At 35.8% G+C, this 16,015-nt stretch overlaps 1 protein-coding gene across 4 annotated transcripts; it reads left to right on the forward strand.

Annotated features, from left to right (window-relative positions):
* Positions 1-2: 2 nt before the first annotated feature.
* NUDT12 (nudix hydrolase 12) lies at positions 3-14,920 on the forward strand. 4 transcript variants are annotated; one of them, XM_043464521.1, is made up of 7 exons: positions 3-165; positions 2,862-3,073; positions 3,618-4,207; positions 8,030-8,197; positions 9,463-9,576; positions 11,706-11,905; positions 12,860-14,920. In XM_043464521.1, exons 2-7 carry the CDS (start codon positions 2,868-2,870, stop codon positions 12,968-12,970), a joined length of 1,389 nt encoding a protein of 462 aa, XP_043320456.1. In that variant the 5' UTR covers positions 3-165; positions 2,862-2,867; the 3' UTR covers positions 12,971-14,920. The 4 variants fall into 4 exon arrangements, with proteins under 4 accessions (XP_043320456.1, XP_043320457.1, XP_043320459.1 ...); XM_043464522.1 differs by having other exon boundaries at positions 6-114; XM_043464524.1 differs by having other exon boundaries at positions 37-247.
* Positions 14,921-16,015: the final 1,095 nt, after the last annotated feature.

Consider the following 16,015-nt stretch of genomic DNA (forward strand, 5'->3'; position numbering starts at 1 on the left):
CTGCCCTTCACCGGAAGTCGGCGAGGCTCCATCCGGCGGCGGGCAGAGGGAGTGTGGGGTTTCCCCGGCTCTTGGACTGCAAACCCTGGTGTCTGTTACCCTGGTCACCTGTGGGTTAGTAGCAGCAGCGGCGAGTTGGCGGGTCCAGGGCCCCTTCTGGAGCTGGTAACCAGTTCTCTGTGCTCTTTCCGTCTCCGCGCTGACGGGCCCTGCGCTGCTGGGTGGTGTGGCGCAGCCTCGCGCTAGGGTGCGGACGCAGGTGTGGACTTAAGAGCCTGGGCTTCCGGGAGGGGCCTGGGCGCGCAGCCGACCCAGCACAGTCTCTGAGGTGGGGGGATTCGCTGTGGGTTCACTTCACTTATCTTTAAAGAACTCTCACAGTCCTGGCACGGAAACAGACGTTCAAGGAACTTAGAGACGCTGGAGAGACCGTGCATGGGGCGGGGAGGGGTGCGTTTGGTAGGTGAGCTGGCCCTCAGGAATGCCCCAGAAATTCGGGTCGGTGACCGCAGTGACAAAGCTGTTTGTGAGGTCTGCCCTGTCTCTTGAGCCATGTGGCCTTGGACCAGTCAGGGGCCCTAGTCCACACATCCATAAAACTGGGTGATGGTTTTGCTCAAAGTGTAAGATCCTTTAAAGTAAAGATTCTATAAAACCGTCTCTGAGGATCGTCCATATTCTTGGAAAGCAAGGGCAGCATTTAGCTAAGTGAATCACCTCATCCTGCCTTCAAACACCCTGTCTTCACAAGAACCTGAGGAGAAATGAAAAAGTAAATCGAACAGTAGAGCTGGACTTTAGACTTCTGTGTGCTCTTCTGGAACGAGTAATGGTTCTGTTTCTAGATGGCTTTTCTTGCGAGAAAGCATAAGAGGGGAAAGTATATATTTTCTACTCTTTTCTCCTGAAAATACTGTATGCATAAGCATTGCACTGTGGGTAATGAATGGTACTGTATTTTTGGAGGCCAATTTTGCAGTCAACCGGGAGTGAGTGGACTGTGGAGAAAGTGAGAAAGTGACCATGACTTAAATATTGCATATAGTAAGCCATACTGTTTGAGTAAACTCCGGGAGTTGGTGTTGGACAGGGAGGCCTGGTGTGCTGCGATTCATGGGGTCGCAAAGAGTCGGACAGGACTGAGCGACTGAACTGAACTGAAGCCATACTGAAGAACCTGGATGATATGATTTTAAGGAAAAAGCAATTTCAAAGGGAAAACCATACATGAGTCAGTATACAGCAGTACAAAATAAAATCCTGAAAAGTAGGTTCTGTTATTCATAATATTTTTAATGCATTTAGAAATCTTAATATGAAGAGAATAGTGAAGTAAATTCTAGGGTAAATCAAAAGAAATGAATTGTTTTCTAATCCAGAAGTCACCCCTCCTAATTTAAGTTGTATAGAGCATTTCAGTATTTTGTTTCTAGTCCTGTGAGTAGTTTTAGCCTATTTGTAGGTAGCAGAAAGATAATAAACAGGTAAAGTGAACAGACACAAATAAGAAAGTTAATCTCCAGCCCATTTTTTCCTTTAAATATTGTCATGCTGTTACTGCTTGACAGTTGATAAACAAAATTGCAGTCAGAACCTTAAAGACAACTGCTGTAAAAAATTATGGATTATGTAACCTTTCTTTCTTTATAGTGTCAGTAGATTATTCTCAGAAGGTAGAAACCTAGTTAGAATCCCAAATCTTTTCTTAATAGAATTTCACAGAAAAAAAAAATCATACCTTAAAAAAAAAGTACTTTGAGGAATTCATAGACAACTGAAATATGATCCATTTCCCTTCAAAATTATGCCCTACCACATTCAGCCCACAATTAGGAAGCATTTATTAGAGGATATGGAACAATTAGTTTTGATCCCTGGGTCAGGAAGATCCTCTGGAGAAGGGCATGGCAACCCCCGCCATTATTCTTGCCTGGAGAATCCCATAGAGAGAGGAGCCTGGTGGGCGGCAGGCAGTCCATGGGGTCCAACAGAGTTGCACATGACTCAAGCAACTTGGCATGCACACATGCACACGCACATAGAACAATTCTTTCTTACTGAAGTAACAGGGTGACAAAGCAGACAAAGTTAATGATTTTAAAAGCTTCTGTGATTCAAGGATAGACAAAGTGACTGATAGAACAGTGTCTAATAATAGATCCAAAATATATGGTCATCTCATTTATGACAAGTATAATACTGCAATATAATGGGACAAAGACAATAAATTTGAGAATGACCCTGACTCAAATGGATTTTATCTATTGGGATAAAAATGTATCGTGACCCCTACCTCACATCATGAGCAAAAATCAATCCCTGATGGATTAAATCAATCCCTGTGAAAGGTAAAGCAATAAGTTTTTTTCATATGAAACCTAATTCTTTCAATAGGATCATTATTTCCCTGAGAGGACAGATCTGTTTCTAGTATCATTTAATCTAAGAGAATACTGCTTGTCATCTGCTAAAAACACCTGCCTTATTTCTATCTACTGTAACTCCTCTCATGCCCTGATCTGTATTGAAGTCCCTCTGGTTTGCCTACAATACACTTTCCTGTTTGTCATATCTTTTACCTTACCCTCCCTCCCACTGATGTCACTCCCTTCAACAGTTTTCCGCCAAAGTTCTTTATACATTATTTTATACATCCCTCATATTGAATTACATTTAACATTCTCAACTGATGACAGTTTTTAAGTGTATCCTGTGATGACACTTGACAGTTACCTTTTTAAGAGTAAATTGTTTTAGAAACCATAACTAATGTTCTGATTCTATCAGCACTCTGATAATGTTCAATCACTGATACAAGAAAGCAATTGTAAATGAGTTTTTTCCTATTTTCCTCTTTTAAGGAAGAGATGTCTTCTGTAAAAAGAAGTCTGAATCAAGAAATAATATCCCAGTTTCACTATTCAGCTGCAGAAGGAGATATTGCCAAGTTAACAGCAATACTCAGTCATTCTCCATCTCTTCTCAATGAAACTTCTGAAAATGGCTGGACTGCTTTAATGTATGCTGCAAGGAATGGGCACCCAGATGTTGTCCAATTTCTACTTGAAAAAGGGTAAACGTTTTAGGCTGTGCCACCTGAAGAGTGTCTGGTTTAATTTCTGGATTATGTATTTTCTTTTAAATTTTTCATGTAGCTATATTTATAACATTGGGCTTGTAAATAACTCACTGAACAGTCTTGTTATATAATAGCATAATTTCTAATTTAAAACTTAACTTTTCTAATTGGGGAATTAACTTTTCATACTTAATAGCCAAGCAGTTAATGAGTTAATCTAATTTTTTTCCAAAATAAAAATGTAAATCTGCCCACTATGACTACTGAAAACTCATTGTAAAAATTTAATATCTCCTTACAGCACATAAAATCTATGCTTTTTATTTTATAAATAATCTTCCAGAAATTTTAAACATCCACTGTCTCTAACTTTTAATCATTTATGATTGGTTTTTAACCTTTCCATTAATATATTATGTTCTAAAACAAAAATAAATTATGTAATTATTAAATGGACTATTGTGTACATCTAGAAAATTTTATCGTAATAAATACTGAAGAAAATGTTTGCTATTTTATTTTTTGCTTCCATCCATAGGTGCGACAGATCCATTGTCAACAAATCAAGGCAGACTGCACTGGATATAGCTAAATTTTGGGGTTATAAGCATATAGCTAACTTATTAGCTAATGCTAAAGGTGGGAAGAAGCCTTGGTTCCTAACCAATGAGGTGGAAGAATGTGAAAATTATTTTAGCAAGACACTACTGGACCGGAAAAGTGAAAAAAGAAATAATTCTGACTGGCTGTTAGCAAAAGAAAGCCATCCAGCCACAGTTTATATCCTTTTCTCAGATTTAAATCCCTTGGTTACTCTAGGTGGCAATAAAGAAAGTTTTCAACAGCCAGAAGTCAGGCTTTGTCAGCTGAACTACACAGATATAAAGGATTATTTGGCTCAGCCTGAGAAGATCACCTTGATTTTCCTTGGAGTAGAACTTGAAATGAAAAAAGAGTTTTTTAATTATGCTGGGGAATTCTCAAAAGAAGAAGAAGATGGGTTGGTTGCCTGGTTTGCTTTAGGTATAGATACTGTTGCTGCTGAAGAATTTAAGCAAAGGCATGAAAATTGTTATTTTCTTCATCCACCAATGCCAGCTCTTCTGCAATTGAAAGAAAAAGAAGCTGGTAGGAAGTGAACACTTGTTTACTTGTATTGGTAATAATCTGGTTTTGGGTACTGGATTGCAATTGCATGTATCTGCAATTTCTAGGAAGCACACTTTTTCCAGGAAGCAATGAACTTAGGCTGTCTTCAGTAGAAACTTCCTGAAGTTCTTACCCTAGAGGACTACTCTTCTGGGTGGTAACAGCAGTTTTAATCAGCCAAGATTAGTTTCCCCAGAATTAACCCTAATGCATGCTGTTTTCATTTCATTGTTCAGTGAATGATTATTGAGTGCCTGAAACATGCTGGCAAAGACCTTGACTATTTTGCTTTGTTTTCCGTTGCCTTTTATACCAGTTCACACGGGGTCATATATATCATGCTAAGAAATGAGGGATTTTATCCTAAATTCCATTTAAATGTTATAATTTGGCCTGTGTTTAAAAAAAAAAAAATCACTCTAGCTGCTTTGTAGCTCATGAACTGTAGATAGTTAAGTGTGGAAGTCCAGAATCCTGTTAAGAGGAGGTTGAAGATTACAGTAGCCCAGGTAAGAGAATGCAGTGACTTGGGTGAGTGGAGTAGAGAGAAAGGGAGAGTTTTGAAATATTACAGAGGTAGAACTGATAGGGCTTGAACAGTAGGTTAAGACTTATAAGTGAGAGAGAGAAAGAGAGATAATAGTAACATAGACTACAGCCTGAGTTGTTAGGATGATAGTAGGGGAGATGGAGGAAAAGTGATACAGTCAAGGTATATTTTGAAGAGAAAATCAGCAGTACTTGTGAATGGAGTGGGTGTGTTATAATAATGAAGTGAGAGAGTAAGAAGGACTGCTAAGTTTGAAACTTTAGTCACTTGGTAGATACTAATAAGCTTTATTGATAAAATAATACAGAGTCGTGGGTAGAGCAAGGGAAGCAGGACAGACTTGAAGTAAATAAATGAAGATTTTATCTTTGAGCATGTTAAGTTTTACTGAAGGGAAACAGAATCTGGAACAAAGAGGAAAGAACTAGAATATATCTGTATGAAAGTCATCAACACAATGGTGGTGTTTAAATCCCAGGAAACTTTCACATTACATAAAAAGTTGAGAGCAAGCAAGAAGGAGAACCTGAGAATTACCTGAATCCCCCTGAGTTTCAGAGGTCAGATAGGAGAGGAGCTATTAAAGATGATGTTGATAGTATGGCCACAAGTAAGAAGTAACAGAAGAATGTGCTCATAGCAAACAAGAGAACAAAGTGTTTCTTGGAGTTACTAGTCAAGTATATTGAATGCCACGGAGAGTGAGTAAGATGAAGATAAAGAATTTTTTTTAAGAGCCTTTAGTTTGATAATATGAAGCTGTTGGTAATTTGACGAGAGGAGTGTCAGTGAAATAGGAGTAGAAGGTATACTACGGTAGACTGAAGAGTTAATGGGAGGTGAGAAAGAGGTCACTTGTCAGTGTCCACTTTGCCTTAGGTAACCTGGCAGGCTCTTCCAGAGACCTCTTAGACACTCATCTCAACATCTGGAGTGTTATGTTTTATTCTGTAGATCTGTGGGAAAAACACTATGAGTTTAAAATTTCTTCTCTTTGAAGCTGTATATGTAATTACAAGTTCTTAAAAAAAATAGTAAGGAAACTGAGGCTCTTTTACTCAGCTGCTGTGTAACCTTATATAGATCCTCTGTGTGCCTCAGTTTCCTACTCTCAAAAATGAGGACAATAATGGTACCTACATTATTCAGTTCAGTCGCTCAGTCGTGTCCCAACTCTTTGTGACCCCATGAACCGCAGCACACCAGGCCTCCCTGTCCATCACCAACTCCCGGAGTCTGCCCAAACCCATGTCCATTGAGTTGGTGATGTCATCCAGCCATCTCATCCTCTATCATCCCCTTCTCCTCCTGCCCCCAATCCTTCCCAGCATTAGGGTCTTTTCCAATGAGTCAGCTCTTCTCATCGGGTGGCCAAAGTATTAGAGTTTCAGCTTCAGCATCAGTCCTTCCAATGAATACCCAGGACTGGTTTCCTTTAGGATGGACTGGTTGGATCTCCTTGCAGTCCAAGGGACTCTCAAGAGTCTTCTCCAACACCACAGTTCAAAGGCATCAATTCTTCGGCACTCAGCTTTCTTTATAGTCCAACTCTCACATCCATATATGACCACTGGAAAAACCATAGCCTTGACTAGACGGACCTTTGTTGACAAAGTAATGTCTCTGCTTTTTAATATGCTGTCTAGGTTGGTCATAACTTTCCTTCCAAGGAGTAAGTGTCTTTTAATTTCATGGCTGCAGTCCCCATCTGCAGTGATTTTGGAGCCCAAAAAAATAGTCAGCCACGGTTTCCACTATTTCCCCATCTATTTGCCATGAAGTGATGGGACCAGGTGCCATGATCTTAGTTTTCTGAATATTGAGCTTTAAGCCAACTTTTTCACTCTCCTCTTTCACTTTCATCAAGAGGCTCTTTAGTTCTTCTTCACTTTCTGCCATAAGGGTGGTGTCATCTGCATATCTGAGATTACTGATATTTCTCTCGGCAATCTTGATTCCAGTTTTGTGCTTCCTCCACCTACATTATAGTGTTGCTCCAAACATAAAATAAATGATGTATGTTAAGATCTTTGCTGAGTGCTTGACACATAGTAAGTACTCAATAAATGTTAGCTTTTCTTACTGTAATGAGAGTGAAATAATGGAGGTACTTTGAGGTAAGTTACATATTACAGAGTAACAGAGCAGGCAGATATTTAATGTTGCCTAGGTTCATTGAATGTCACTGTTACATTTGTTTTAATTTATGGCTTATTCATTTTTCCCAAGTTAAAACATTATTGCTATTTATGGTTATTTTATTTCAAAATCCTAGACCAAATACTCTATTTTAGGGGAGAGAAGTTTTGTCAGGCAAATGAAATGTAGCTTTTCTACTCTTATTGCCCCAGTTTTGTTATTTTTGGTCAGGCCATATTATTTTTTGAAGTATCAGGGTAAAGGTTGTAGACAGGGTGTACATAGTCTTAAGATTTATTCCAATAAGCATTTTTGTCATAAACAAAGTTAATCACAAGAGTTGTAAACACAATATTTTAAAAATATTCTATGTACTTCCCAGTTATAAACAGAATATGTTCCACAATGACACACACCAGTACTGTCTTAGGCACCAAGGAAAGTAGATATAGATTCCTACGTTTCCTAGTAATACTTCATTTGTGGTCCAAATCTAACTTAGGAACTGTCTTCATAGTGTATTTTTATGAAAGTCACTATCGTAAAGTCTTCCCTGGACTTCCCTGGTGGCTCAGACGGTAAAGTAAGTGTCTGCCTATGATGTGGGAGACCCGGGTTCAATCCCGGGGTCAGGAAGATCTCCTGGAAAAGGAAATGGCAACCCACTCCAGTATTCTTGCCTGGAAAATCCCATGAACCGAGGATCCTGGTGGGCTACAGTCCATGGGATCACAAAGAGTTGGACACAACTGAGAGACTTCACTATTGTAAAGTCAGTATACACTAGAATCGTGTATATCCAAAATTTACAAATCACCTATGGTAAAAGCCTAAACTTATACAGTGTATATGGATGTTTGTACATCCATCTTATATGAGAGTTTTATTTCATTAGTCCAAATGAAAGGTAAATCTAATTTTCATTTATCATCTGTAGAACTAAATCTTTTAAAAGACATATACAGATTAAAAAAATAGGAAAACTAAAACCTTTGATCACACACCTACAATACAGTACATGTCTTTATTATGACTTAAGAATGTTCTTTCCTTATGTATTAATGTGTTTACCATTTGTCATAGAATTAAAGCTTCTTTTGCTCCTGTCATAGGAGTTGTAGCTCAAGCAAGATCTGTTCTCGCCTGGCACAGCCGGTATAAGTTCTGCCCAACCTGTGGAAATGCAACTAAAATTGAAGAAGGTGGCTATAAAAGAGTATGCTTAAAAGAAGACTGTCCTAGTCTCCATGGTGTTCACAATACATCATACCCAAGAGTTGGTAAGCCTTTTACAGTGAAATCTTAGCCATCTGGAAACCTTAGGGAATGAGACATTCTGGAAAGATAAGATTTTGAGTTGCTAAGGAGCTTTGCCTTTTTATTAAAAGCATATTTAATTTAACCATTAAGACTATAAGTACTAAAGTATTACCTAATTTGGTGACTTTTAAGTAAAGGACATTGTACATAACTGGCCATTTCTTAACCTTGGGTTAATCAGCATGAATTTGATGTGTTGAGGTACAGGATTTCAAAAGCCCACCATCTGGGTCCATTTAGTGAACAGAGGAAAAAAAAACAAAAACACCCTAACAGCCCAGTACCTGCTTGTGGCATCACCAAAACAGCCTGGAGCTAGCTTCTCCTTCCTGCTGGTGTCTGCCTCTGCCTTCTCTCTCCCAGTCGCTGCTTTGAGTTGGCTGTGGAATTGGAAATCTGATAACCTAGCCCTTTAAAACTGTGCAAAAAAGGACAGACCCAGCCACATCTGAGGGGGTCTCCTGGGAGTAAAGCGCATGGCCTAGTGACAGGCGTTTGCTGCTCAGAGCATTTCACATTTGATTACTGATCCTCAGTCATAATCTAGTGAGGTGAACTCACTGAATTAGTGACTTCTCAAATCATTCCGGAAGTCACTAATGCAGTGAATATTATTTAAATAAGTTAATTTTTTAATGGCTTAAACTTAACCGTCAAGCCATATTAGCTTTTAAAAACGCTTTGTTAAGGATGAGAAGGGGGCGACAGAATGAGATGGTTGGGTAGCATCACCAACTCAGTGGACATGAGTTTGAGCAAACTCTGAGAGACAGTGAAGGACAGGAAAGCCTGGCATGCTTCAGTCCATGGGGTCACAAAGAGTCAGACACGACTTAGTGACTGAACAACAAACAACAACAAGGATTGGAATGGAAGGAGAGATTTACTATGGTAAAATATGAATTTTCTCCATGCTATGTATTAGTTATTTGAACTTCTTTATTATTAAAAAAATAAGCCTAGCATACTGTAAATATACAATAAGTGTTGCTATTAAGATGAGAAAGAAGACAAAAATGGCCTTTCTTTAGCTTTCTGACAATATTCTATGCAATTTCCCTGAAATACTGTCTTTAGGCAGATAGAAACCACCTCTTGTAACTAGACAAAAGTCTTGTTCTTACAGGAGGTATATACATTTGTATTATCCTATTAGACAGTGACTTTACACAATGGGTCTAAATTGTTTTTTCCTGTCATTCATACATCTGATTTTTTTAAACAGATCCAGTGGTAATCATGCAAGTTATTCATCCTGATGGGACCAAATGTCTTTTAGGCAGGCAGAAGAGATTTCCTCCAGGCATGTTTACTTGCCTCGCTGGATTTATTGAACCTGGTGCGCCTTTTCTGTATAATTTTTATAGTTATTTCTATTTAACTTATGATTTCTAAATAAAAACTTTGGACAGCATTTGAAAAGTAATCTCTGACAAACTATCATGTTATAAAACTGGAGTATTTTTAAGTATTTTCTGTGTTTTAAATAATATAATTTTTGTTGTTACTAGTGGAATAGTTACATCTGTTTTAAAAAAATTCTTTGCTTTTTCATATATTGCTCTTACCGAAGGCATCACTTCCTTCTGTACTAGACTCAGTTGTCACCTTTTCAGAGAGACTTTCCCAGATGGCACCAAGTATAAATTAGTTAAGCCCATATCCTACACTCACAGTCCCTGTTATCCAGTCTGGCTTTTCCCTAGAGCACTCATCACACCTAACAGGGTATATGTGTAAGTATGTATTTACTTATCTACCTTTCTTTCTATTTATTTATTATTTGCTAGTGCCAGAAAGTCAGTTCCGTAAAGGCAAGGACTTTGTTTTATTTATTGCTGTATCCCAAACCCTTAGAGCATACGCCTCATATGTTGTAGAAATTCAATAAATATTCAATAAATATTCGTGGAATAAATGAATATATCTAATTAGTACATGTTTAATCTCAATTTCCAGTATCAATCTACACTTACAGTACTAAACATATGAACTTTTGCAAAGGCTTTCTGTATATTAAATCATATCATCCTCATACAACTTTACATAGTAGATACTATTTCACCATAGGGGCTGAATAACTTGCCCAGGAACAAGCAGCTAGTAGGTGATAGGACAGGCATTCAAACCTGGGCAGTTTGGCTCTAGGTCCGTGCTCCTAATTACTATGCTGCCTCTAGTAGCTCTAGGTCATTTTTTTAACTGCTGTGTAGAATCCCATTTATGAGTATTCCACAATTCATTTATCCATTCTGCTATAAGCTTTTGCTGTTACCAGCAACACTGCAGTGAATATTCTTGACCTATTCCTTGTGCACATTTGGCCTCCACAGGTTGTATATCCAAGAGTAGGGCTGCCAGCTCGTAGACTATGAGCATCTTAATCTTTCCCACATATTGCCAAGTTGTTTTCTGAAACGTTCCTGCCAGCTTACACTGCCTCTGGAAGTACATGAAATGTCTGTTATTCCTCATCTTTACAGAGTTAGAAATATCAGGATTTTTATTTGCTATTCTGATGGGTATGAAGTGGTATGTTATTGTAGTTTTAACTTTTATTTCCCTGCTGATGAAGCATCTTTTTCAGATGTATATTAGGCATGCAGTTTCTTTTCCCCTGAATTTTATATTTTATAGTCTTTGTTTTTGTTTTGGTTGTTTAATCTTTTTTTCTTATTGATTTTAGGGTTTTTTTAATATGCACTGTATGCTAATATTTATTTAGGTTTGGTCTAGCAGATATGCTAATCTATGAGTTATCTTTTCAATATTTTTTATAAACATAAATTAATTTTTATATAGGAAATTTACCAATCTGTTTGAAATAGAAAGCTATATTTAAATAACAGAATATTTCTAAACTTTCAGATAAACTTACAAATTATTCCATTTATTCTAATTCTTAATTTCAATAAATCAGAAATATAAATTCATTTATAGGCATCACTTTATTTTATCATAGCTGGGTCAGTAATTATCTAGAGAATAATTATTTGGAAAGAGAAAATGAGTTTCATTTTATGCTGTTTTTAAACTTTTAGTGTTATTTGGTTTTTAACTCTTTGGAAAAGTGTTATCTGTAGTAGTTGTTTGACAGCATAAGAAAAATGTTTCAAGATTTTAGTGAGGAAAATGTTAGCCAGATACACCAGATAATACATAAAAAGTTTGCATAGTGTTTAGCCAATAATAAGTAGGTACTAGATATTTGTAGATGTTACAATTTTTTAAATGTAACAAATTTAGACCTTTAAGAAATGAAAAGTTTCCTGGCATTTTGATTCTATATGTAGTCATATATTTAAAAAGTAATGTTTCTTAAATTCCAATCTACTTTTAGACTTCTGCTTTCTGATTCTATGAATTGGGTTTCTGTCCAAAGTGATTTTCAAAGGTTTGAACCATTTGGAGCACAAAATGTCCAGCGCACGTTCATCAGCTACTTGTTCTTTTGCCCCATTTGATTAGGGGAGACAATAGAAGATGCTGTCCGGAGAGAAGTAGAAGAGGAAAGTGGAGTCAAGGTGGGCCATGTTCAGTATGTCTCTTGTCAACCGTGGCCAATGCCCTCCTCCTTAATGATTGGTTGCTTAGCTGTGGCAGTGTCTACAGAAATTAAAGTTGACAAGAATGAAATAGAGGATGCCCGCTGGTTCACTAGAGAACAGGTAAAGTTCAATTTAATTTCCTTCTCCTATTGATTGTTCTCTGACTGTATTGGTTTGGGCATGTAGCAAGGATACATGTTTTCAACAAGTTGAGTGAGTGGCTATGGCCCCCTCATCATTCATGGATTACGCCATAATTGATGTGTCCTATGTAACTCCTGCTGTGAGACACTCCTAGTAATGATGAGTCTGTGCCAGTTTCTTATTTCAGATGCTGTTCCCTGAGATTAATGATCCTTTCAGTGGCCTTAAAATGAGTGCTCATTATTTCAAATGAGAAGCAGGAATATTATTATTAGACATAGTTTATAGTGTTGAAACAAGTAACTCAAAAAATATCAGTAAAACTGCATAAAAGTTTTGAAAACTTCTTGACCCTTTTAAATGTACTTGACAAGACTGATACAACTGTTTAACAAAGATAGACTCAGGACTTCTTAAAACTCTCCTTAAGTGATACAGTGAAAGATCAATTACTTGTCTATGTCTTGTATAACTCAGTGTCTTTGTATAGAAGACAGAGGGGTACACTACAGTGGTGATAACCTGAAATCCTTTGTCACTTTACCTTCACAAAATTAGTTTTATTTTATGCTCAACCTCAAAAAGTAGAAATTAGACTTTTTTCAGAATTTGATAAAAGGGAATTTTTTTCTAAAAGTTCATTTTCACTTTGAAAATACGTGTGTAGCATATACTTTGTTCTTTCGTGACCTTATTTTCATCAGGAAAAATGCCTTTCTGAAATATTTTTAAAATTGAATCACTAACTCAATGAAGCAGCTAAAAATACTGTACTGAATTTTGCATGTTGAATATGGATGTTATTACTTTCTCCTTTTGTTATTCACTGTGAAAGTCACTACATTTCAGTTGAGTTGTTTAAGCATAGAAATAGTATTTAAGTGTGATAGTTTTGAAATCCTAATAAATGTTATTGTGGTGTATTTTTAGGTTGTGGATGTTCTGACCAAAGGCAAGCAGCAGGCATTCTTCGTCCCACCGAGCCGAGCTATTGCACATCAGTTAATCAAACACTGGATCGGAATGAACCCCAATCTCTAAATCAAACAACTAAACTTTGACTATGTCTAATTGATTTCTAATCCTACTTATTCCTCAAGTGAGATTAGAAATGTTTAATGCTCTTTAGAATGTCAGATTTTGTTAAATCTGAGTCAGCATTCTCTGAACTTTTTTGAGGGGGTTGTGCTCAACAGTTTTTATCTCACAAAACTGTATCTCTAATAAGAGAAATCATGTTATAAAGAAGTAGATTCTAAAATGTAAATAAACCTAAATTCCATTGCCTCTTATAAGCATTAACTATTCACTAAAGTTCTTTTATGAAAAATGAGGCAAAATATTTTTAATGAATTTTAAGGTTAATTTTTAATGTTTTCATTATTATGAAGGTCCTTTTGGTTGTCATTGGCTCATTTTTGCTCACTTTACCATTGTGACCTACTTTTTTCTCCTGGTTCTATTGTTCTGTCAGTGACACTGTTACTGTGTTGCTACTAGTCTGTTTTGATCAGTGTTAAGAATTCCCTATTTTAACAACTCTATTAGTGATCAGTATACCACACCTTCAGGGAAGGAGAATTTAAGAGATATCATTGTATCTGGGATCCCCTTCTTAAACATAAAATTAATTAACATATCTATTTGTTAACTACACTCAAAGTTGTTTTTTAAGACAAATTAGGAGTCTCTTTTTTTTCTCCCTAAAATTAAACGTATTTGAAAGGAATTCTTTCCAAAGTCAGATATTAAATAATATCTCAGGTAGATTTATATATTAAATAAAATGGCTTATGTCCTTTTGTGATAAGGGAATGTATCTTCACTAGGAGAAAATTATATAATAATTATTAATAATGTTTATTAAACTCAAATACAGCATCTTGATTTTAGCCTTATTTCAACATTCTAAGAAGCATTTATACAGTAACTATATATACAGTAACTATATTTTAGAACTGAATCAGTAAGATTTTAAAGAAAGTAAATTGTAGTAGTTCACAGTTTTGTAACATAGAACTGTTATATTTCACAAGGCTATTTTGAAATTGTTTTAAAAGGTCTTTTATAAATGTATATATAATTTGACTCTTTACTATTCTATGGTAGAACTGAAAGAGAACTTAAAAACGATATATGTAGTTCACTGCCCTTTTTTTATAGATAAGGAAATCCTGAAAAGTGAACTTAATTAATTTATCCATTAAAGGTGAATTGATTAATTAATTGATGACAGTTACACAATTACTAGCTTTAATTGTTAATACAATTAATTATAATCACAATTAAGTAACTTAATTATTGATACAACAGTCTATACTGCACAATGCAGGATTCTCACTCTAATAGGAAGCAAAAACTATTACTGAAAGTAAATATGTAATAAAATAGAGGATGATAAGACTAAATTTAATTTACCAAATACTGTTAATTAAAATTTTAGGCACTAAAGTTCATTTAAATAAGTTAACTTTTCTAAACAAAACTTCATTTTACTAATGAACAATGATTTTCTTAGTAGTTGATGAAGATATTGATATTAGGACTTGAGACAAAATTCAAACTTATATAAGACATTTAGATACATAATAAGATTTGAACTACATAAGTATATAGAAAATGACATGCCTTGATTATTATGAAATATAATGACTCCAAGTTCTGTTTTATCCCAAATGTAATTTTAATACTTATAGATTCTAAGATTACATCATAAAATTCTAGATTTTCATAATGTTAGGATAGCCAAGTAAAATATAAAGTATCAATAAAATATAAGTTTAGTTTTTGATATTTAATCCTATACTCAGGGAGAATCAATATCTAAGTAAATTATTGTTTTAATAATTATTCTTAAATTGCTAACCTCTGAGAGGTGGATAGTTACACATAAATAGAAGGACTAGCAAAGAAATACTAGAGACTCAAGTACCGTGATTGTGTCCTAATGAAAAGGAAGGTAACAATACATTAAAATATTTGTTTATTTTCTGTTTTGTGTGTCATGTGTGGTTTTTTAAATATGTTTTGATAAGTGTTTTTTGAAAAATGGAAAAAGCCAAATTTTAGTCACCTTCCTCTGTTTAGAATTAGTAGCTTGTAAACAAAAAGTACAAAAGCCTTTTACAAAGTTGCCATATTTGGAAGGCTTAATTTTTTATAATTTAAATGTATTTAATCTTTTTAATCTTACAACTGTCACATGTATTTGTATACATATATAATACATTTTATATATATATATTGTATATATATATATACACACACACAGAAACTTAACATATACACATGTACACATCCAGTAAATTTTATCTTCAGATTTAAAGTTACATATCTAGTCTGTCTATTTATATTACTCGTCTAACATTACCAGTCTTGGCATTTTTAATTTTTCATTTGGTTGGAAAAATGATTAAGTAACTTTTTCAAAAATAAGGTTAGGGACATGGATTAAGATAGAAAAGAATGAAGCAACAGAGGGTGAGACCATGAGATGGAAGGAGAAAGTATAAGTTTTAATAAGAAAAATAAATTCAATTAAAATCTTATAAACAACAGTAGACAGCTAATCCTAGAACTGTGTTGCTAATGCGTATATAGCAAAATACTAGGTGAGACTGTACTATAAAGCAAATCTATTAATTATTTACAATAAAATTCCCACAATGCAAATTTAATTAGGGATGAGAACCAGTTACTAGGTTCTGAATGTGTACGCGTGTGCGCGTGTCAGTGTGTTTGTGCAGGCTCACGCTCTCAAGAGGGTGAGATGGTTGGATGGCATCACTGACATGATGGACATGAGTTTGAGTAAACTCCGGGAGTTGGTGATGGACAGGGAGGCCTGGCGTGCTGCAGTCCATGGGGTCGCAAAGAGTCAAGACACAACTGAGCAACTGAACTGAATTGCACTGATGCTCGCAAGCTGGAGGTGATGAGTAAAATTTATGTGCTGGGCTTAAAACAGCCAGTTTTCTCTTAGCAGAAAAAGTATCTAGGACAAAGTAATCCAAAGGGCAAAATTAGGAGCTTCTGTCTTCAGATGTGAAAGATCTGAGTCTCGAGGCAAAACAGAAGTCCTTGCAA

This window comes from Cervus canadensis, chromosome 4 (assembly GCF_019320065.1).
Source record: "Cervus canadensis isolate Bull #8, Minnesota chromosome 4, ASM1932006v1, whole genome shotgun sequence".
In the NCBI taxonomy this organism is placed as follows: Eukaryota; Metazoa; Chordata; class Mammalia; order Artiodactyla; family Cervidae; genus Cervus; species Cervus canadensis.